This window comes from Mauremys mutica, chromosome 11, assembly GCF_020497125.1.
Source record: "Mauremys mutica isolate MM-2020 ecotype Southern chromosome 11, ASM2049712v1, whole genome shotgun sequence".
Lineage (NCBI taxonomy): Eukaryota > Metazoa > Chordata > Testudines > Geoemydidae > Mauremys > Mauremys mutica.
This window is the reverse complement of record NC_059082.1, coordinates 17,254,971-17,280,112: the sequence shown is the minus strand read 5'-3', so window position 1 is coordinate 17,280,112 and position 25,142 is coordinate 17,254,971. Positions and strand designations below refer to the sequence as shown.

The following is a 25,142-nucleotide window of genomic DNA, read 5'->3' as shown; positions in this document are numbered from 1 at the left end:
TTTTCCTTTACCACCAACATTGACCATAGTTTCTCTCCAGTTTTGCAGCATTATGATGGGATATATTTCTAATAAATAATTGGTAATTATCATCATTGCATAACATTAAAGATTTGCCTACAGTGAGAGAGTAGATGAACCTTAAATATATAAACAATATCACTAATAGTATATTACTTCATTAATCTGAATTTTAGGGGGAAATCTTCAAGATGTAGTTCAAGTTGTAAATATCTATTAAAGTGTAAAAATCCATACGGTTGCTGTTTGATTGAGAAGATGACTGCAATTGTCAGCTTCAGAATTAAGAAGCGGGACAACAAAGTGGATTTATTTGGGCAGTGATAGTTGTTGAGCTATGCATTCTCTCAGAAAGAACTGCTAACATTTAGTACAGTATTTATTTTAAAAAGAAAGTTACATGTGAGGATTTAATAGTTGAAACACATGAGCAAAAAGTAATCTTCTCATAAGGCTTGAACACCAATTTGGATGGACCCTTCATCCATTTTTCATGGAGAATGCAATTCCTTAAAGTAATGATCCTGAACCTTGGGATCCTGGGCATGATATTAGGGCCTGCAAAGTTTTAAACCACCTCTTTGTGCCTGTTGAAACATCTGTGTTACAGATTTGTAGTGTGTCATGACCTTCATTTGTCATTTTCCTCTTCTTTTTAGCAGTATAAAGTGAGGAGATTATTAGTTTCCCAGCTTTCACCATACTGGTCCTGTAAAATTTTTGCTTATTGTCTACTTATTCTTAACACATTGTGTGACCTATCTTTCAGTGAAGAGAAGTTGATGGAGAGTGAATTGGGGATGGGAGAAAAATCTGAATAGGTTTTAAGGCGACTAGGACAGTCTTAAATTTTTCCTCAAGTTTCCTTGTGGCTTTTGCTTTATTTTTTTCAACATCAGATATAACAGTTAAAAATTCTCCTCTTAATGTATTTTGCATCATTAAATTTCAAAGCCATTCACCACCACACATGGAGGATGTGGTATACACATGGTGGTAATATTAAAAGCCATTTATATAATTCCATAAAAGTACATGTTTACAAAACATGTTTACAAAATGCCCTAAACATGTTTACATTACAATTTACATGTTTACAAAATGCCCTAAAGAGATTTTTCTTGGGAAAAACCAAGACATGGCATGCCTCAATAGTTGAGGAAAGGGAACGATTTATGAGGACAATATTGGAAGTACTATGAGAAGCTGTGAAGAAGAGGAAAAGTAATTTATGAACAAGAAGAGGGATAATCTTCCCAGCCTATGGGGTAGCAGGAGAAAAACTGAACCACAAAGGAAGAGGGGAAAAAAAGGAAAGAAAGGCAATAGGATTTGAAGATGTACAGACTAAGAGGAAATGAGAGCAGAGAGTAAGTGGAGGCAAAATTATGTGGGGCCTCGAATGTGAGGAGGACTTTGAATTGAATGTTGTCATAGAATATGGAGGATGAGGGAGTTCTGTAGTGTTTTCTATGAATATTATGTGTACCTCAGTTTACCTGTTTGATATATTTTTTGACTGACTTCGTGGAGTTAAATCAAAGAAGGCTATTAGCTGAAAACAAGGAGGAATTGAAACAATAACAGAGATAAGATACCCCTGGGGAAAATACCAGCAGCCCATAACAACAGGACAGTGGGATAGCTGTTCATTGGGAAATACCTACCTACCTATCTACCTGCCTGTTTCCAGTCAGGTTAACCTGGCTGATTTTTTCCAGAGTCAGATCCTAAAATCAGATGAACACTACCGTAATCCCTTAAATAACCCTGCCAAGAGAATGAAGGAGGTGGAGCTCAACCAGCAGCTGCTCAAGGGGAGGGACCGAGAGTGAGTGCAGGAGGGCAGCCTGTCTCTCTCTGCCCAGAAATAGTTCTATACCTTGCTGCATGTTCTAGGGATGTGGAAGTAAGGCAGAGATTCTGTGGGCTTGTCTACATTACCTGCTGGATTGACGGGCAGCGATCGATCCAGCGGCGGTTGATTTATCGCGATGAATCGACCGCCGAGCACTCTCACGTCGACTCCAATACTCTACCAAGGCAAGAGGCCAAGGCGGAGTCGACGGGAGAGCGTCAGCTGTTGACTTACCGCAGTGAAGACACCGCGGTAAGTAGATCTAAGTACATTGGCTTCAGCTATGTTATTCATGTAGCTGAAGTTGTGTAGCTTAGATCGATTTCCTGCCTCCCACCCCACCCACCTCCCCCAGTGTAGACCAGGCCACGGTGATGTATCTGAGGTAACTGGGCAGCTCACCTAAGCTTTGAGAGAGTTTGAGTTTTGAGTGGGACCCAGACATGTAGATCTTTTGTGTCTTCACCCTTTTCTCTGTTTGCCATGGACCTCTGAGCATATGGACAGTACATCTGTTTGGAAGGAGCTGTTTTGAGTCACTCTAATTGGCCATTGGTCACATGCTTCTGGAGAGAAGCATCTGGCAGTTAACAACTACAGTTGGGCCAGCCTTGTTAACACAATTGGAAACAGTGGGACTGTTATCCCATGATCCAGTTGGAGACTGGTAGGACTGTGAGTTCCACCCTAAAAGAGGTAAAGGTAGCAAAATGTATCATCTGAGGATGCACTCATGAGAGATTACAAGGGGATATAAAGTACCACTTACCCTGCAACTCTGGGGGTACAGTGGGAACAGGGGTGGTTATAGCCTAATGAACTGCAGAGTTCCACTCTGGAAAGAGTTCAGGCAGAGTCCTGTCACTTGGAAACAGTGCCCATGAAAGAGATCACAGGTACAGCTCACTGATGAGCCATCATATAGAGGAAGCTAATGGAAGGTATTCGGGGAGCGACTGTGGTTGGACTGAAATTAAGTGTTTATATGGCCTCCACTTATTTGAGTGCCTCATATCACAAGTTTTATTTATGGCCAGATTTTGAAAAATGCAGTTAATTTAAAAGTAAATTTAAAAATAAGCCATTGATATGCAATGAAAAAGTCTGAGAAAAATTGTATAATTGTATTTAGAACAATTCTACCTATATTACCTTTTGGAAGGAATTATGCTGCTAAGAAAAATAAAAATGATAAAGATCAGGTTCCCTCTTGGCTAAATATCCTTGTGGTTAAGTTCTTTAAATCTAGTTTTTTTCTGGTCATTCTGCTTGTGACTTAGTATATTTGTTTTTCTTTGTAATATAGTTTTGTTTTGTTTTTTAAAGAAAGGGGGACTATGGACTAATGAGAAGTACTACCAGAATATTAAAATTCTCTTTGGCTGTTTAAACGCAATTCCTTTGCTCCGCAAGACACATAAGATGCAGTTATTTTGGATAGGAATTAATTTGGATTAGTGTAAGGTAGAAGTATCCAGTGAATTGATGTATGAAGGAAATGTAAATACAGGAAGTAAAATCCTGGTTCCGTTGATGTCTGTGGCAAAACTGCCATTGACTTAAGTGAAGCCAGGATTTCACTCAGCGTATTTAAGTTTTTTTTGTTTTTTTTTAAAAGCTGTTCCTTCACTGTTTCGTGTTAAGCTCATTAAAGTAATGGTTTCACTGCTATTTAGGGTAGATACTCACCAGCTTAGAGAGCAGGTAAACCAAACAAAACCTTTTCTCTGCTCTGGGTAGCTTCCAGTCTTGGCTTAGAGATATAAATTTGGATGCCAGAAATAGTACAAGTAATCTAAAATGAATGTATTCACTGATAGTTGGTTAGAAAATATTTTTTCTTGCAATTTGTTCAAAGTTAGTGTGATATAAATATTTCTAAACTGCACACTTACTCCATTTTATTCTCTGCTATTACTGTAATAGCACTAGCTTGTGATTCTAATTATCATGACTGTTATCAAGTCACTATTCATCAAAAGAGTGATAATTCTCAGAACAATTACACATGCAATGGGTTTGTTTTAATACCACAAGCATAATAGTAGCATAATAGATTCCTCCTGGATGTAGCAGAAGAATGGGATATTTTATTTCTGCCTTAAAAACTGCTGGAAATACATCACTAACAAACCTTGAAATTTTTTTGGAAATTTAAGTTCAGTTTTGTCTGTCTCGGACATAATATTGCAGTTCCTTTGTATTTATTGGAAAATGAATGGTATTTCCAAATGTTAATGATTTTAAATGGAATATAGGCCTTTAACACATGAAGTAATTGCTCAAAGACGTGAGCTTGCAAGACGAAGACATGCAGAAAAATTGATAGCCAGTCAAGGACAAGAGCTACCAGAACAGGCCCTTTCTGGAAATGAATCTGAACTGACTGTGAAGACTGGTGAGACAAAAGGTACAGTATTTCTCAGGACTGTCTTTTGTCATCCATTTTTCTCATGGGGAAATACTTTGCTTTTATTACAGTAGCGCTTAGGCGTCAGCTGAGAACAGGACCTGATTGTGCTGGGTATGCACTGTACAAACATAGAATAAGAGAGACTACCTTCCCGAAGAGTTTGCAATCTAAATAGACAAGACAAAGGGATAGTGTACACAAATGGAGTGATGGTTTACAGATACCGTATTAGTGCCAGAAATCTTTGTTGAGTTATTTAAATGTTCTAGATGTGGTTTGGTGAAGTGGGATTAACTACATGGAAAGACAAGGGAAGTGGATAAGAGGGTAGGGCAGGGGTGAAAGGGGAGGGAAGGAAAGAGAGGAGCCTAGAGGCCAGGTGGAGTGAGAGTAAGGTGAAGAGTACAAGGCAAAGGGAGGGAGGGGTTGGCGCAAATAGCCAGTCAAATTAGTCGATCAGTATCACTATTATCTGTAACCTGAATGTCGTTATATGTAAATAGCTTAAGTGTGTATGATTACAGTAAACTGGACTTTTAAATAAGTGAAAAGGTTAATCCCTAATTGTAGCGGCGTTACTTAGAGACTGTCTCCACCAACCTCCTTCACCTCCTAAAAGCATTGAGTTTGTCTATTTAAAAGAACATCTGGTAGGGAAATTTGGCTCTGTGGTTCTTAGTAATGCTTTGTCTGAGGGCTTGTCTGCACATACACTTTGTACGCCTTCACCCCCAGTACAGCCCCCCCTGGTGTGGGCGCAGTTATGTCAGTGCTTCATACCTGCAGAGATATTCCTATGTGGGAGGGAAATAAGCTATGTTAGTGTTAGGCACCTTTGTACTAATATAATTCTGTCCACCATAGGGGTTAGACTGCTAAAACTATATTTTGATACAAAAATCTTGCCCTAAATGGTTACACCAGTACAAAAAATGTGTGAATAAGGCCTGACTCTTGAGTCATAACAGCAGTTCCTTGCTTTCGCCAATATTTCTTCGCAAGTGAGTGGGCGCTCTGATTCATTATTATTTTTTCTCAGGATGCTACAGAAACTGTTTTTACACTTCATTATTGTTTAACTTTGATTAGGTGATGAGCAGGAGCTCACTAGTCAAACAGAGAGCATGACCCTAAAAACTGTGAAACAAGAAGCAGACAAGGAGTCTTTCATTGCTTTTGCTAGAGTGTTCAGTGGTGTGGTGCGAAGAGGGCAAAAGATCTTTGTTCTGGGACCAAAATATGATCCTGCTGAATCTTTGAACAAGGTAAGAGGTGATTGTAAAATGTTAACATCGTTTGGGATTATTTCACAACATTGATAACTTAAACAACTTTTCAGATGCTGTTCACCAATTAATAATTTTGGGTAATTTTTTTTTCCAGAAATGTCGAAGTGACTTAGGAAACTAATTGCCAAAATTTTACTTAGTATTTTTATTATAACAAAACTAAGCATTATGTGCCTAATCATAGATTGTAAAATGAGGGGTTATCAGTCTCACTTGCAGTGCAGCTCCGAGTGGAAATTTAATGAAGTATTGGTGGTTTTGTATGCCGTGTATCCTGTTTTTAAGAGTGTGTATAAAATCTAATACTCCTGTGTGCCTATTTTAATCAGCCGGCTTGTATCTGAATGTTGTTGTATGTTGTCTAACTGCCAGCTCATTGCTATCACTTAAGTTTTGGAGGCTTTTAAATCAAGATTTCTGAACATTAATCTATGAAAAATAGGATTTTGCCTAGTATGTAAGAGATGCCTTTTTATGGATATGTGATTGGGCCCTTGTTCTTATGGGAGACACAGACTACGTTCTAGGGTAAGGTTCATATAGTTATTCCACAAAGAGTTACAGCTGTGATTTTTTTGTTTTTGGAGCTCAGTATTTTGGTGTGCAAATTCATATTTTATAATTGGATTGTGACACACAAGCACAGACAGAAGAACTGACCTAAGTTTTGAATTCAGAATAAATAAAAAAACTACATTGTAATTATTAGCATCTGTTGGAGGATTTTTTTGGATGCTGTAGCAGGAGGTTTTAAGTTCGTGCTTATACTAAGTAGGTATTATGAAGGTTACTGTGATGTTTCTAAATTCCTTTTTCTGTTAAATTATGCCAAATTGTTTTTATTGTTGCTTTTTCATCTAAGGTATTTTTTAAGAGGATCTCCTTTTTGGGTTTGGAAATCCCATAATGTGCAGCTAACTAAGCTGCCTTTGAGGGAGGTATGAATGGCTTTCAGGTCATCAGTGCTGTGATCTTCCTTCAGTGGCATAGATGTTCATTGGGAGGAAACTAGAGGAGTCTCCCACACTTGCATCCTTTCTTGTTTTCCTTCCAGCTCTCCACCTTTCAAAGCCAAACTGTGCTCCATTTCCTCTCACCCCTCCAACTTGTTTGCTCATTAGCACTTCCCCATCTCCTAGCAGGGAGCATGATGACATGTTCCTTAGAAGGCATTCCGAGAGGCTTTGAAATTCTGGAAGGGAGCCCAGTTGATTTGTCAGAGTTTTGTTTCTAATAGATGTCTGCTCAGCTAGACAAGTTAGTGAACTTTAATGCCTGTGCTGGAATCATAATTTTTATTTTGGAGAAGGTAGTGCGGGGCTTCTTCCACACTCTCACCAAAAGTCAATTGCTTGTATTTCAGTCATGACAAGGCTTTTTTTACCCTATTTTGTCCTACCCAAGTAAGACTTAGGAAGCCAGGAATGTTTGTACATTACTAGAGCATGATTTATCTTAGGAAGGTTCAAGACCGTAAATGTCAGAAAATATATTCATTCTGCACAAGGGCTCTGCCAAGTTTATTTTACCTAATTGGATAAAATAATTCCTCTGAAAGGCTTACTGCATTAGTGGAAATGCTATACTAAAATCTTTGAGATCAGTCTACTAGATCAATGGTCTCTTCTAGAACAGAGAAAGTGGACACACCTTTTTTGATATTTAATGTAACTACTTGAGCTTCACTTCATGCTTTAATGCATTATAGAATTAGGCCTGAATTTTCAAAAGTGACAGCTAATTTTGGTTGCCCACCTGCAGACAGCTGTGGCCTAATTTTCAGAATTGCTGAGCTTTTGAAACTCGTACTGACTTTAGTTAAAGTTGGAATTGGTAGTGCTCTGAACTTATAAAACACAGGCTTTACATGACTGAAGTTAGACACCCAAAATTAGAGGTCACTTGAAAATTTGGCTTCTGTGGACATGGTGTTCAGACGGAACATCTTGCAGTGCATTAACACTAATCCTTCCCTTCTATTTCATAAATACTGTCTGGACTGACACAGAAGATAGAAGAGAAAATGTGAATTTTTTCTTATTTGGTAACTTTGTTCTTCAAGATCTCCTGTTCCAATCCAGACTCTATTACTCTCTGATCCTCTATCTCCTTATATTCTAATATCATGTTTCAAATATGCTGCTGTGAAGGTGTTCTTTGACTATTTTTGAAATTTCAGCTGACTGTGTTGAGTCAACAATCTCGTTACATATATTCAGACTTAACATCGTCAAAATAGTTTGAGTACTGTCTCCACTGCTAACTCCAATATCTAGACCATTAGAAGATCTCAAGAAAATGATTAGGGAGGAAATGTTTCCCTTTGCGGGGGAAAATACTAGTTAATGAATTGTGTTCAATTTTGGCTTTTGTTATTTTGGAACTGTGTTCATAAAAGCTAATTTATTACTTATGAAAATATTTGTGTTACTCTTAAAATAAAGAATGTTCTGAGATAAATATGCTCTCTAAAAATTAATAAAAGTAACAAATTACATTATACTCTTGCTACTATGTCATTCTAACAGTAATTTTTCATGGGTTCCCTGTATGAACCATGTTTCCCCACAAGTTTGACTTAAAATAATTTGATTAACACTGATTTCTATCAGAATTTCTTCTGACAGATAACTTTGTTAAACTAAAAATGCTGTAGGTATGTATTTTTTTCAGTTCTAGAGTCACTTCAGAACCTAGTTAATAGCAGTTACTTCGAGATAAATATCCAACATTGATTATTTTTCTCTGTGCCTAGTTACCATCAGGTTGTTCTGCTGCAGATGATCTGCCATCAATACCTCACATGGCTTGCTGTACATTAGAGAATCTCTATTTGCTGATGGGAAGAGGACTGGAGGATCTAGAAGAAGTGCCTTCAGGCAATGTTCTAGGTAGGACTGTGTTAATGGTTCAGTTCATAGAGCCTTGAATGCTGAGGTCATTCAGTATATAAAAGATGTAGAAATCCTTCAGATCTGATTAAAGTCAATAAGAAATAAATATTAGCTTGAAACTTTGAACTTCATGGTTTAAGTGAATCAAAGATGAAAAAGGACTAGGCCATTTTAATTGCAGAATTTGTGACCCTTCAATCAGGAAGGGGGAAAAATGCATCAGTGGGAGGAATCAGCGATTGAAAGTTAAACTGGTTTGAGTCCCTGTTTATATTCAGTCCTGGACCACTGCCAGGAAAGCATCACCAGCAGGAGGGACTAATGGCAATGTTAGGGTCCAGTGTTTCGTGAACTGTGCAAGGATTAGAAATGCTTTCGCAACAGTGGAAAACTTGTAATCCCAGTTTTCTTGTAGTGTGGTTTTTATCATTATTATTATGAACTATTTGTGTTGTGGTTTGGTAGCATCAAGAGGCCCTTATCAGGATTGGTGTCCATTGTGTTAGGTTTTGTATAAAATCATAAAATTACATCTCTGCCCCAAAGGGCTTACAAGCATATTGTAATGTCTGTTTGATATTGGTTGCTAAAATCATATCATAATTGACTTTTTTGAGGGGGTAGGAGGGTAGTTAATTAAAATGGTGTTTGGAAATGATTGTGATTTTTAAGGTTGATTATCTCTCAACCTGTCAAGACTGGAAATACTTTAGAGCAATACAGATTCTTTCCCAACCAATAAATTTTTCCAAATCCTCATCTCAGACCAGTGATAGCTAAGAAACATTCTTATGCCTGTGACAAATTCCCACACTTAACTCCCACTTCTTTGAAGGATAAATAAGTTGCCCTAATCCTTTTGTTCTGTTCTATTCTGAATGTTCAGTGCTGAACATTTTGCTTTGGTGCTTCAGTTACTGATTCCTGTTACTTATTTCTTTTATTAATGATCTTTTTACCTCAAACAGCATTATGTTCTTATGATACTTGCCTTAATTTGACATTATGTTTATGGTTTTCCTTCAAAATTTGCCTGCATTATAGTAAAACTTAGCATTTTAAAATCTATAAATTGATTCATATGAAATGTAAAAATAGGTTGCATATTGTGAATATAACAGACAGCAATCTGGTATGGTTTTTCATCTGTATATATTACTAAAGGGCTGTATTTTTAAAACAAAGGTATTAATTTATGTCAGAACACTTGCATGTTTAAACTGTTATGTAGTATTATTGATTCAACTAACTTTCCATTATTTTGTAACTCTTGTATTAACCAGCATCAGTAAAATATCAAGAGTCATATTTTTGTAATAGAAGGCTTAAAAAAAAATAGAAACCAGTTTATAAAAATACCCATATGATACTTAAGAGTGTGGCTTATAAATTCCAGATGTAAAATTCTGTCAGAAAAAGAGATAAATACATCATATGGCTAGCTTGAACAATTCATGATTATTTGGTGACTGTATTTTGTATAAAAAGTACAAGGTTCACTTTGTGTGACTCATGAAGCTCAGTAAATACAGCACTTCTCACATTTGACCTCAGCTACAGAAAGTAGGAGGTCTTGAAGTGATTTAGTATAAAAACAGCTCATGGTCTAGAAGTGAAACTGTTGATAATCTAGCATTTAATACCAACCAATGTTAATCTAACTATGATTGAAAGTGGTGAAATTAGAAGTGGCTAACGATCTCTTAATATACATCAGCTTTTTGTGAAAGCCCACATGTATTTCTAAAAATAGATGTTTGCTAGCTCCTCATAAAATCTGCAGGAAATTAAATTAAGTTTCCAAATCTTTAGACCTATCATGGAAACTTAAATCAGTTCCAGATGTTTTTAAATCATTCTCATTTAAAGTGCTGCAGAAACATCCTCAGACACAATATGATATTAATCTTTTGTCAGTGTTGTGAAATTAATGAATACCAATAAACTGCATTTTTGTCCATAGTTTTCATGAATATGTATTTTGAGGACCATTTAGTGTAGTGCTGCTAGTAAGTAACTTTCCTATGTTGTGTAGATATTTAGTCATATTGTAATGTAAAGATGGTGTGTTAACTATTTCGACTAAGGGTGTATTTCAAAGAATAAATGTGTCCTACTAAGTGTAAAAAGCTGCTTTCATGTAAGGCATTGATCCCATTCCCTTCCTTATTAGAACATTTCCTAAGTATCAGATTTCTCTAGTAAATAATAGCTAAAATCCATCATTTGTAGAAGACATTACCTAATCCTGTTTAATACTGTATATTTTTGTCCTTTGCAGAAACGTGGTGATAGAGTTAATTATTTGCCTTTATTCCATTCAAATGGACATTGTAGTAATGGCTTATACGTCATGGTATATGACACCTTACCAAGACCTACACAATACTCCATGGATACATAGTTAAGAACAGTATATTTTTAATACATTTAGTGTAAAACAAATTATTCAAAACTACATGAATCCAGTGCATTTGAATAAAGCACAATCATTTAAATGAGAACAGAGACTAAAGTAGCTTATGTTATATGCCATATTTTACTCCATACTTCCCCAAAGAACAGACTCTTTTGAGCTGAAGACAAAGGGAAGGCAGGTGTGAACTAACTGCTCTTCAGATTGCTGCTGGGAACAAAGACTTAGAGTGGACAGAGAGAGCAAAAATGGAGGTCAGAGAATCAGGGCAAGGTGAAGCCATGGTTTCTGCCAATATGAATTCTGTCATAAACTTACCTCTCTCATGATAACCTAAAGACTTCCAGATGTTGTATTACAGTGACTGTTAAATGCTACCCAGTTTTTGGAAAAACAAAACAAAACAAAAAACCCTCTTCATATTGGATCAGGTGCTAGAAGAAATAACTCCTGCTCCAACTTTTTGTACTGCATCGTGTTCCTTTTTAAAAAGTAAAGAAAGCTTCGTATATACTGGCTCAAGATTGGGTTCCAGTAATCTAGGCATTTAACCATGCTCATCACTTAGGCCTGGTCTACACTGGGGGGGGTCGATCTAAGGTACGCAACTTCAGCTATGTGAATAGCGTAGCTGAAGTCGAAGTACCTTAGCTCGAATTACTTACCCGTCCTCACGGTGCGGGATCGACGTCCGCGGCTCCCCCGTCGACTCCGCTACCGCCACTCGCTCCGGTGGAGTTCCGGAGTTGACGGGAGCGTGTTTGGGGTTCGATATATCGTGTCTCGATGAGACGCGATATATCGAACTCCGAGAAATCGATTGCTACCCGCCGATCCGGCGGGTAGTGAAGACATACCCTTAGTATCACATTCTAATCACTGTGTATTGACTACTACTGTATCTAGATCCTCAGCAGCTGGTGAATGTGAGGCTATGTCTACACTACGGACCTTATAACAGCACAGCTGTACCGCTGTAAGGTCTCCTGTGTAGCCGCTCTTAGTTAGCAGGAGAGAGAGAGCTCTCCTGCTGGCATAATTAAAGCACCCCCAACAAGCTGCGTTAGCTATGTCAGCAGGAGAGCCTCTTTTGCCAGTGAAACTTATGTCGGTCATGGGGTATTGTTTTTTTCACACCCCTGACCGACAAAAATGGGAGTGTAGACAAAGCCTGAGTTTATTTGCAAGCGTCTTATGTTAGAGCTTTGTACTGGATCTATAAGTAGTTTGAATATGCTAAGTTGTCCTTTTTCGGTTAAAAATAAGTGGATAAATATACACACACACAAAACACAATGAGTATGAAATATTTAAAAGAACAAAAACAGCTCTTTCAGTGTTGATCTGACCCATAAAAAATGGTTGATTATAACTGTCATTGCTATTTACCTTTGTACAGTAGGCACCCTTAGAAAGGTTTGCTGGTCTGAAAGTCTTCTGTTTCTAGAAAATTTCTAATTTTTTTTTTTAAAGGAATATTTCTGGAACCAAAAGAATCTTTCAAAATGGTGGAACTTTATTAAGTTCACCCATTGTATAATGAGCATCTGGATATGCTATTTTTTTATTTAACTGAAGTGTAGATCCTTTCAGAAATATGAAACATCCCAAGCTTTGTCTGGATTTTATGAGGAAAATTGTTCTTTAGTAGCATAAGATCAGAATTGGCACTAAAGCAATTAAGGCTGTTAGCCAAAATATATTTAGTATTTCACACTTTTAGCGCACTTACATCTGATCTCTGAGTATATTGACAAATGGGTTTAAATTAATACTTATCTAGAACATGCAAACTGAAGCATCATTCATAATCTGATGTCATTTTAAGCATTTTCAAAAGAGTTAAAAGCCCTATCTGTCTTCTAGTTTGTTTCTTTTCTCTTCCCATAAAGGTACATTGTTAATTTGTGTAGCTTGAATAAACACCTTTTCTGACTTCTCAATGACAGAATGCAATATCTTCCATATAAAAGGGAACTTGTAATAATTACTGGTGCTAGGTTTTTATGATTGCAGTTAGTAACAGCGATTTCTGTTTCAAAGCCAATTTATCTTTCAGCTTCAAAGGATGCATAAGTGCTTTCTCTCCAGCCATATAAGGAAATTACTTGTAAATTATCTAGTAAATTAAGGAAGCTGAGTTTTACCCTTTGTAATTAAATTATTGCCATATGGAATATGCAGTTAATCATGACTGCCTATTTCTCTTTTTAAAATTTACTGTGTAGTTTTTACTTTTTCTGCTATAGATTGTATATAATCGAATTCTAACAAGTCACAATCTCTGCCAGGTCCTAATGAGCAGCCTTGCAGTACCTTTTGGTTTCTAATGAGATGTAATGGCCAAGAAATTGTTTGACGTGATGTGAAGTTGGGCTGAAGAAAAGCCTTGACCGGAATCCTAAGACACTGAAAAATATCTAAAAACCAATCATATAACTCTCAAAGTATTGTCTTATAAGCAAGAGGTAGAGTGATTTGGATTCTAAATCTGTCTCTTACAAATCATTATTCAGTACAAGATGTTTTAAGGTCCGTCCTGTACCCCTTTTTGTTATAGCCACTTTTCCACAGATACTTCTTGATTACCTCTCTTCCTTAGCCCCTAATTTTTAAAGGACAGGGCAGTGTTTGCCTGACTGCACATATGCCCTGTGCTTATCATTGTAGTATGTGTTTTCCACTTCCCAGAATTTTTTTCTGAAGGTTAATTCTTATTTCCACGTAACAAATCTTTTGACTTGCCTTCTTAGAACTCTGAGCCTTTTTCTTAGGAAAGAGCTGTCCATATCTCTTCTACATAAAGCATGTCCTAAAGTTTTATCTGAGCCACAAATGGAGGGGAGTTAAAACATTATTTTATATTTTGATTGTTGCAGCAACAGGTGCCTCTAAGACCACTGTAAGTAGATGAAAAAAAATGTAATTTTTACCACATTACTTGGCCAAACACCCCCATCCTAAATGTGTTAAATGTCACTTTGGCAGGAGCATAATAACTTCTTGATGTGGGGCACCAGTCATTCAAATCAACAAGGTGGCCACTTTGTCTTCTAGATGTGGATTTATCCAGTTTTATCAATTGGACCTGTCAGCTTCCAAGAACTTAATTTAGCTGGAAAATGTTTCAAATGGCACATTAAGGTTCATCCACCTTCTTTGGTACGCTGCTTGCTACATCACTTGTCAGTCCCTACTGTCTCTGATAGAATGTGAGAGCCATAAAACAAGGGCGATAACTCTGTGTGTTAGTTTTTCTAATGCTGCATTCTTCCCTTTCCCTTTAAGACATGCTGCTTATTGAGAGAGATTTAATGGACACGTTTATTACTTTCAAAGTTCTCTGACAGGAAGTGGGTCGGCTGGTACTTACCCTTGATAGATATTTTCCTTTCTGGTAGATGAAGTAATTACCATTGTCAGTCTTCTCTGTCTCTTCTAGGATGGGAGAAAAGAGACCTGTGACAAACAAACAATTACTTATAAGCAAGGTTCCCTTCTGGGTCTTTAACCTTGCAGAGTTGCATATAGAAAACTATGTTTATGCATAGTTGTTTTGAAAGCCCATTTCTGTATCATCTTAGTAGGCTTTTGTTTAACGGTATTTAAACATTTATTTATTTTTTGTCTGGAAAGCTGATGTGTATATTCACCCAGTCAGAGGGACACTGAGGCCTACTTTGGTTTTATCCTTATTTATCTCCTCAGGCCCTAAAGGTTGACTGACCCTCTGTCCATCCTATAAAATGTACACTTTTTTCCTATTCACCTCAAGTTTTTTTCCCCATTATTTTTAAATTAATATCTATTCACGCTTTCCCGTTCTTCCAGTGGTGATGCCTGCCAGTCTTATAATAGAACTAGAAAGGTTTAGGTAACTAAGACATATTCAGCCATAACTGTCTCACCACCCTCTCCCCCCCACCCCGCACCAATGAAAGCTGTTGTGAAATCCATTTGAAAACACTGGAGCCCAAATGGTCCATGAGAGTTATGCATGGAAGTTTTTTCCCCTTGGATCAGTTCAGTACTGATCCACACTTCTGATAAGGACCCCCATTAATTTCAGTGATTTATTTCTCATAGGTAAGGCTAAGATTTAGTCATAGGTATTGTTAGTAAAAGTCATGGACAGGTCATGGGCAGTAAACAAAAATTCACAGCCTGTGACCTCTCCATGACTTGTACTATATACCCCTGACTAAATCTTGGGTGCTCTTTGGTGGGGGCTCCAGGGGTGATGCAGGTGCTCTGGGGCAGGAGTTCCTGGGGGTGCCATGGGTGCTCTGGGACGGAAGTGGCAGCGCATGGCCTGGGGGCACCGCTGGTGCTTGAGGGGGGAGGGGCGGAGAATGTGCAGCCTGAGACCATCGCTGGTGCTCTGGGTGGTGGAGGGGAAGGCGCATGGTGATCCTGGAAAGTCACTGAATTCGTGACCTCTGTGACAGTCGCAGCCTTACTCGTATGCAAAAGAAGAGGATAGTTTTGTGGTTAAAAGCACTGGACAGGAACTTGGAAGATCTGAGTCCAGTTCCTGGTTCTGCCATAGACTGTGTAAATTTAGGCAGGTCTCATAATCTTTCTGTTCCTGAGTTCCTAAAATGTAAAATGAAGTTAACAATGCTACTTTTCCTTCATGTTGTAGGGATACTGTACGCTCATGAAAGTTTTGAGGGGTTGAGTGGTGATGAATGCCATAGAGAAGACTATTAATAAATGAAATTGAAATAAAAATTTAAGGATCAAAACATTAGTCAAGCCTATTAGCTTTTTGTACTTACCAAAGGTAAATGTGCATTTTTGAGAATTTTAGAATTTCTATATCACTTTATAGACATGTGGCTAGAGGTTATATTGGTGGTACAGTGGAGGAGTTGGCTCAGCTTCTGAAAACAAACTAAGAGCTTGTTGCAGCCATAGAACTATCCACAGCTGTGTAGCTGTCATAGGGCTTGGGATTTGCAAAGGAGCCTAAGGGAGTTCAGCACCTAAAGCTGGGATTTTATTCCCACTTCCCTTAGGCTCATATGTAAATCCCACCCAGAATGGTCTGATTTTTCCCAAATATTGAGGGAGTTTGGCAATGAGTTAAAAAGAAAATTAGCCCTCCAGTGCCCAGATCCCCAAAATCCTAGGTGGGAAAGGTGAAGTGAATGGGATGGGCAGGCTCCAAAGATCAGCTTTGTTTTTTACATGGAAAAAAAATTAATTATATTGTGAAAAGTGACTATGAAATGGCATCTCAGGTTTCCTGTGTGAATCACCAATTCAGTTGCATATTTATGCATTTTACAAATAATGTTTTCTTTCAAACTGCCAGTCTTGCAGGCTCAGTCTGGAACTTGAAAGTCCAAATATTACGAAAATGTAGGTATGCTATTGTGTGCCTAATTTTGCATACAATTAGCGGTTGCATGTACAGATGGCTAAATGAGCTCAAAACTGGATACTTAGCTGCCCTTGAATATATAGTGTGTGCAGTCTCAATAACTGAATGAATAAATTAAACATGTGTCCTAATACTTACATCTTTATATATTGCTTTTTAAAATATTCGTAGGTAATCTTTTAGATCTGTATGCCTAAATTCATCCTGAACTGACTTTCTGCAAATGTCCTTTTATGCTTCTGCATATTATAGTGTAGGATAGAAATGCCGAGAGATCTTGAACTATATTTTCACAAATGGTGGCAATATACAGGTAATGCAAAAGAAAAAAAGGGTGTTTGAAGATCCTAGAACATGAAACTGTTTTCTTAAAAATCTAGACAGAAAAACTGTAATTTCTACCAAATACAAAAACATTATTTTAGAATTAAACTATGTAAAATTCAGGGACCACTGGCATTTCATCTTGGTAAGTTTCATATTAAAACAACTGGAGAGCAGAATTCAGGCCACTAGTAATCAAATATTTACTATCACAGTACTATCATTTACGCTGACGTCATCTGGTTGCATGAATTTAGTGAGCTAATTCAGTCCTGGTGTCTTAAAATTCCTCCTGTCCTGTAGGGCAGTGTTTCCCAAATTTGGGATGCCGCTTGTATAGGGAAAGCCCCTGTCAGGCTGAGCCGGTTTGTTTACCTGCTGCATCCGCAGGTTCGGCCGATCGTGGCTCCCACTGGCCGCGGTTCACTGCTCCAGGCCAATGGGAGCTGCAATACGTCCCTCGGCCCGCGCCGCTTCCAGCAGCTCCCATTGGCCTGGAGCCGCGATTGGCCGGACCTGTGAACGTGGCAGGTAAACAACCCGGCCTTGCCCAACAGGGGCTTTCCCTACACAAGCGGCGTCTCAAGTTTAAGAAACACTGCTGTAGGGGATTTCTTACCTTGAAGGATGAATTCCATTCATAAAAGTGACTTCTTGTTTAAAAACATGTTGTCTTCTTGCAGGACAGAGAGAATTTTAAGGGACATATACTGAATGTAGGACTTACGTTTTTTGCAGTGAAAAGTCCCAGTCCATCAAAACACTTAAGTATGTGGGTGGGAGATAGTTCAGTATTGTCATTCTGGTTTTGGTGGAAAAGTTTAGGCATAGAAGGCTTTGCAGCTGCAGATGGCCAGGAAGGTTTTGACAAAACATTTTTATCAAAATATGCCAGTTTGTTGAAACTGAAACTTTCTGACGAAAATTAGCCTCAACTAAATTTATGTGAAGAAGGTTTCTCCAGTCCAGCATGGAATATAGAGGGAGGTTCATAGATTCCCAGCAAGAAGGGACCATTAGTCTGACCTTCTGTATAACATAGGTCATAGACCTTCCCCAAAAATAATTCCTACAGCATATCTTTTAGAAAAACATTCAATCTTGATTTTAAAATTGCTTATAATGGAGAATCCGCCATGCCTCTTGGTAAATTGTTGCAATGGTTAATTACCCTAACTGTTAAAAAATGTTACACCTTATTTCCAGTCTGAATTTGTCTAGCTTCAGCTTCCAGCCATTGGATCATGTTATATCTTTCTCCACTAGATTGAAGAGACCATTGTCAAATATTTGTTCCGTAGGTAGTTATAGACCAGGGGTCAGCAACCTTTCAGAAGTGGTGTGCCGAGTCTTCATTTATTCACTCTAATTTAAGGTTTCACGTGCCAGTAATACATGTTAACGTTTTTAGAAGGTCTCTTTCTATAAGTCTATAATATATAACTAAACTATTGTTGTATGTAAAGTAAATAAGGTTTTTAAAATGTTTAAGAAGATTCATTTAAAATTAAATTAAAATGCAAAGCCCCCCCGGATTGGTGGCCAGGACCCGGGCAGTGTGAGTGCCACTGAAAATCAGCTCCTGTGCCACCTTTGGCACGCGTGCCATAGGTTGCCTACCCCTATTATAGACTGTAATCAAGTCATCCCTTAGCCTTCTCCTTGTTAAAATGAATTGATTGAGCTTGAGTCTAAAACTATGATACATGTTTTCTAATCCTTTAATCATTTTTACGGCTCTTCTTTGAATCCTCTCCAATTTGTCAACATACTTCTTGAATTGTGGACATTAGAAATGGACCCAATATTTTAGCAGCAGTCACCTCAATGCCAAATACAGAGGTAAAATAACCTCTCTACTCCCACTCGAAATACCGCTGTTTATGCATCCAAGATTTGCATTAGCCCTTTTGCCCACAGCATCACACTGGGAGCTCAAGTTCAGCTGATTATCCACCCCCAAATCTTTTTCAGAGGCTCTGCTTTCCAGGATAGAGTTCCTCATCCTATAAGTATGGCCTACATTCTTTGTTCCTGGATGTATACATTTACATTTAGCCATACTAAAGCACACATTATTTCCTTGTGCCCCGTTTACCAAGACATCCAGATAGCACTGTTTCATTGATCTGTCTTCTTCATTATTTACCTCGCCCTTAATTTTCGTATCATCTGCTAACTTTATCAGTGATGGTTTTATATTTTCTTCCAGGTCATTGATTTAAATGTTAAATATTGTAACACCAAGAACTGATCCTTATTAATTTTATATCATTTTAGTTTTTTAATTAAAACGTTGTGCAGTACCAAATCAAACACCTCACCCAATGTCTAACTATATTACATCAACAGTGTTACCTTTATCAACCAAACTTGTAGGCTCATTTTAAAAAAAAATTTAGTTAAACAGGATTTATTTTCCATAAAGCCATGTTGATTGACATTAATTACATTACCCTCCTTTAATTCTTTATGAATCCAGTCCCCTATCAGCTGCTGCATTTTCTTGCCCAGAATTGATGTCAGACTGACAGGCCTGTAATTACCTGGGTCATCCTGTTTATCCTTTTAAAATATTTTCACAATGTTAGCTTTCTTCCAGTCTTCTGGAACTTCCCCTCTGTCGAAGATGAACAATAACAGTCCACTGAGCACCTCAGTCAGCTCTTTTAAAATTCATGGATGCAGATTATCCAGATCTGCTGATTTTAAAATGTCTAACTTTAGTAACTGCAGTTTAACATCCTCCTGAGATACTAGTGGAATGGAAAGAGTGTTATAATATGATATGACTACATCATCTGGTTTTTTTCCCAAGCATGAGCTCAGAGAGAGAGAGAAGACACAGCCATGCCCAAGAATAGCCAGTAGCATGGGCACACTGCCTGGTTCAGAGCAGGGACTTGAACCTGGGTTTCCCACATCCCAGGTGAGTGCCAAAACCATAATGCTACTGGCTATTTCTGAGGTGGGAGGCTTTCGTGTTTTTTCCAAAACATTTTGAAAGGTCTCGTTTTTGTTGTGATGTAAAATGGAAACACATCTTAAAATCACAGGGTTTTTTCACAAAATAGAAGTCTGGTTTTCCAGCCAGCTCTATTTGTCGCTTTTTCTGAAAATGGTCAGAATCTGGGATTGTCTAAGCTCCTCTGGAAGTTAGTTCCACAGCCAGATCCTTTCAACTGATAATACTTTGCATAAGCACAAAGTCACATGGAAAGAAACTGCATGGTTTTCATTATACTCTTCCTCAACTGTATTGCTACAGACAAACTTTTTGGAAAACATTGTAAGGCAAAATAATTAACCAATAACTTAAACCTAGTTAATTTTGTTTTAATTTTAGATACTTTCATTGGCTTTGCTCTAAAACTGTAGATATCTAAATCTTTTCAGTCATGTTTTCTTGCTGAAGTATATAGTAAAATTATAGGCATCTTGAAGGGCTGCCCATTTCTTTATTTTATTACACAAATAATTTTCCTACTGGAAAACTAGGCCTTTAAAAATGCAAAAAGTTTAATTTGAGAATCATAAGCATATGCCAGCTATATAGTAACTGTGAAAACAGTAACTCTTTATAGACTATGATGCCAAGACATCTTTTGCTTGAGGTAAATGTGTGGATTAAATTAGACTAGCAAATAATGATTGAAAAAGAAAAATAGTTAGCCAGAAAACTTCCTGATTCAGTATGGAGTCTTAAATATAAACATTTGTTTTACATTATGTTGTCATATAACATGTATTCACCATTGTCTATGAAGCTAACCAATCTAGAAAGTGTATTTTTATTTAATTTCATCATTAAGCATCTTGCTGCATTTGAGGCATTTGCAACACAAGAGGGCTTCATTGTACCCCTATCACATTCCGAGAACCCATACAGGTGTTATCTTATATGGAAGTACACCTCTACCCCTATATAAAGCTGTCCTCGGGAGCCAAAAAATCTTACCACATTATAGGTGAAACCGCGTTATATCAAACTTGCTTTGATCCACCAGAGTGTGCAGCCCCATCCCCCCTCGAGTGCTGCTTTACCACGTTATATCCAAATTTGTGTTATATCGGGTCACGTTATATCAGGGTACAGGTGTATCAACTGACTCCGCACCATACCTGACCATTTTCTGGTTCTCCTCTGATCTGGTAATGAGTATAGGAGAGAGGTCCCTCTCTTGTCGAGAGATCAGCATGTGACGAGGATAGCTGTGCTATGTTTCATTCTAGCTACAAGAAACAGCAAATTTGCAGAAAAGTTAATGCAGCCTGAGACTCTAGTAAATTTTGAGAATACTACCATAAAATATAGACTGCATAAAACAGTACAAAATGTTTTCTTTAAATTGCAGGAATCATGAAATTGGAGCTTGGGCATGGTTGCTCATGTTTGTTTGTTTGTTTTTCTTCCAGCCTGACTGTTAGGGTTGGGCTAGTAGGTATCAGTTAAATTTTTCAAGCCCTTTATAATTGGCACTTGGTGGAAAATAGTTTATTAGTAGCCATTTTATACCTTCTGAAAACAATATATTGTCAACCCTGCCCTCAGAGTTATAAAGGAGATCCCTGATTCCTGGACTATATTCCAGTTGCATTATAAATTTGAGTTAAAACGTACACATTTTATAGGTCTAACTCCAGGAAAAATGCCTTTACTGTCAATGCTAATTTACAGGAGTTCTGGATTATCCCATTGTGCCTGCTCATGGCCCCAATAGTCGAATCCAAGTCCCAGAGCATAATTACATAACTTTCTTTCTCCTCTGTTGTTTTGCCTGTCATTGGGGAAGTGATAGCATTAGTCTTAAGAATCAGAGCCTTCAGAAATGCTCTAGAGCTGGTGAGAAAATTGACTAATTGATGTCTGTGGTCGCACCCATAGTTCTTTGCAAAGAGATGGTGACCAGATTGCTCAGACCTATGGTCACCTTCTCAGGAAAAACAGAGGATGGCTTATCTACCTGTGTTATGTTCTCTAGTTCATCCGTTAGACTATCACACCAATTTGGCAGCTTGGCTGATTTTGTACCCATGAATGGTCTCCAGCTCTGAGAACCCCAGAAAGTTTTTGGCACAGTTGCTAGACACTGTTAAAAAGATAAGAGGATTTCCTCCTCCTCCTTCAGTTTCCTTAGAATGTAGAGGCACAGTTTATAGGTTGTTCCTTGGCCTCTTCCTCTACTTCCAATCCCCACCACAAAGCAACCCAAACCCTGACTCTGTGTGCTATCTTGCACATATTCCATCTACCTGTCCCTAAGCTTGCCCCTTCCACCTCTTTCTGATCCTACTTTTGTGTATGTGTGGCCTTTTTGTAGCTGTGCTATAGCATCATCAGCCAATGAGGAGTTGAATGTAAACTGCACCTAATGAGTTATGTATATCCTGACAATGTCTAACTTCCAAGTGTTCCTTGGCTTCCCTACATCAAATTTGAAAATTCCACTTCGATTCTTAAACCCTTGGCCAGGTCTTGAGTATCCCAAAAATAGGCATGATCATTTATGGATGCCCATCGGTCCTGGGAACATATAGTGCCCATCATTTGAAAAATCACTGAAGCACCCAAATAGAAGTCAGATGATTTATTGGGCACCTAGATGGTCATTGAGATGCTTAAATTTTTTTGAAAATGTTGGCCTTATTTCTTTAAAAAAAAAAAAAAAGACAACTAATATTTTATAATAAACCCAGAAATGGTACTTGGGTAACTTCTCACCACACCTTTTAGATTATTGTAACTGACTGATGTTCTTTCCTAGTGCCCTGAAAATAGTACTACATTAGGATAGCCCCTACTTTTTTTAAAAAAAAATCTGTTTGTCTCCCCCTGTTTTGGCAAGAGAGAAAGAAAGGTAACAAGGGAATAGGTGTGGTGTAGCCTGATTTGGGGTGGGTTAGTAGGGACAGTGGAATTTATCCACTTAATTTAGTTTTATTTAATAATTAATTTTCTAATTAATTAGTAATATTAATAATAATTAATAGATATTAATAATTTGGGTATGGCTCGCCAATATGTGTGATCAGAAGATAAAGTTCGTCTTGAATCAGGCTTCACAGAATTTATACAAGGAGATTGGGGTATACGACAGGAAATTACACTGAGACAAAATTAGTCAATCAAGACCTTTTATTTAAAATCAATGAAACAAGAAGTAAATGCAAAAATGTTAAAAGCAGTTTGAGATTACAAAGTTACAAAATATCACAGTTCTTTAAGAGAAATACCTATGATAATTAAGTTTTAAATTCACTAGTGCAGTAGCACTAGGGTGTTCACACCTCTGAGAGATAGAGGAAGTGATGAAAAATGGTTATGAGTTTTAACCCTCTATAAACTAGATGCTTAGAGGTAAAGCAGAAATTAGATTCCTTTTATACTTACAAATTTGAAAAGAAATAACACCACGACTTATCAGTAGTTGACAGCTTTCGTAGGTGTAGGCAGGGTGAGACGATGGAGAATAGAAAGATGGGTGTATCGCCTGCCTAATGGTGGATTGTCACCCTTTTTATAGGGAGAAATCCTTCCTCCTATGCCCAAATTTGTCTTTCCCCCATGGAAATGTTAGGGTACCTATTTTCATAGGCTAACCTTTTATGTGCGTATTAGTGACAGATATGTACGCAATTTGTGGTATACGTGTGAGATTTGTGGGCAGAAATCCTCCACTCTTCACCCTATCTAGGTGAAAGGTTAGCAGACATTCAAAAGGTCTCTAGACATTTGCGTAGGTTTGTATTCTATTATTACTTTTCTGAGTAAGGGTCTTAAAGGTTGCTTTCAGCGTCACGCAGGAAATTGACTAGGGTGTCTGGCCTGGATGTCTATAGGTATCTTGCATTACAGCTTATTATAAAGATTCTATAATCTATGCAGCCTACACACTTTTATCAAAAAGACATTTTATACAGACCAACAGATTAATCCTCAGGGCTACAGTGGACAGGCGATGGTTGCCCTAACATGTCATTCTGGCTACAACTGCTATACAACATCCAGGCATCTCCCACCCTGGAAACATCTGCTGTACTAGGGTCTTGTGTTACCTCTGAAGCTTCTACACCAGAGGTATAGTACAGGAGGGCTTATGGCTACAGAGTGAATCCCTGTGAATTCCTCCTCTTTAGTCACTAGGACTGTTAAACTCAGCACCTATTAATAGTGCTTAAATTCACTCACAAAAAGGTGAAACAGAAAATGGTATACATGAATAATTCATTACTGAAAGGTTAATAGATTTGATTTAAATCTCTTATGCAAAACCTGTAAGTTATCCTGTTGGCTGGGCAATCTTTATTACATAAATGTACCTGGACTGATGATGGAAGTGTACAAATAAAGACATTAACAAAATACAACTAAATTTCATTTCTATTATGAACACAGGGCTGCATGTGAAATTAGTTTTAAAAGCAATGTTTGCCAGATAGGAAGAGACTTTTAGTGAATGAAGAAATTTTGCTTCCATGAGAGTAGGGAAAACAAAGGAGAGTAAGATTTATGTTTTTTTATTACACAAAGTAGATGATCACAAACATTTATAGTTGGAGTTAGTTACAAGTATTTTTAAGAAGGATTTGTCCAAATCACTAATTGCTGCTATAACAGGGTTAATATGAGTTATAAAGCCAATAGTAAGTTCTTTTTGGAGGAACGTGGCTGGAGAAGCAGGGAAGGATAATTGGTTGGTTTCCATGTCAAAACATGTTTGTTTCTCAGCAAGACAGAAGAAAAGTACAAATACAAATAAAGCCTGGTAGTTTTGTAACCCTTGTTTTGATATTTTTGTGATTTGAGGAGCATAAAAATAATTTAGTCAGCTGACCCCTAGGTGACAGTTAAAAATTAGATTCTGATGTTTGAAGAGAAAATAAATTTGGCTCACAAGCTAAGAGGTTGTGCAAGGGCATGCCCACATGAGGAAAAACAGGAAGCTACCATGTGCATCTGCTTCTTAAAAGCATTTTGGCCTGGAGTTTATTTTTCTTGTTGCTGTCCTTTCATTGGAAGCAAAATGCATTTTTTTTTCTTCTTAGATGGAAGAAAATAAGTTTGTCATCTTTTTGATTCAGAAACAGATTTGTTTGTGGTGATGCACAGGATTTATTTTAAGCAGCCAAAAAAAAGTGATGACTTGGTATTTTTGTGGTGAATATGGAAGTCACAGTAATGCATCGTAGGCTTCAGAATACATGCTGTATTGCCAAATGATTTAGGCTAAAGGCTGATTAGAAACAAAATAACATATTTCTGAAAACAGAACTTGACACTTGTAAATCAGTACCAAATATTCAGAACCTCATTGCTATCTATATATCTGTCTCATTGTTGATCTTTTTAACTTGTTATATGTACCTCATGCTAGCAATTTTTGCCCATACAGTTAAGTCACAACAAATATTAATTCAAGGAGCAGTAACTTAAATACTTAGTGTGACTTTGTTCTCCAGGGGAAAGTGAGTCACGTCTCTCAGTTGCAGCATGTAGATCAGCATACATAAATTGAAGGGTTTGCTGTTTACAGTTCA

General features: G+C 37.6%; 1 protein-coding gene across 2 annotated transcripts in view; it reads left to right on the top strand.

Moving 5' to 3' along the window:
- The window catches only part of EFL1 (elongation factor like GTPase 1), a 155,041-nt gene that overhangs the window by 42,703 nt on the left and 87,196 nt on the right, over positions 1–25,142 (top strand). For both annotated transcript variants that reach the window (XM_044980895.1, XM_044980896.1), the window contains exons 13-15: positions 4,138–4,289; positions 5,382–5,557; positions 8,337–8,472. In XM_044980895.1, the coding sequence (XP_044836830.1) occupies positions 4,138–4,289; positions 5,382–5,557; positions 8,337–8,472 (464 nt within the window). The remainder of the gene's footprint in view (positions 1–4,137; positions 4,290–5,381; positions 5,558–8,336; positions 8,473–25,142) is intronic.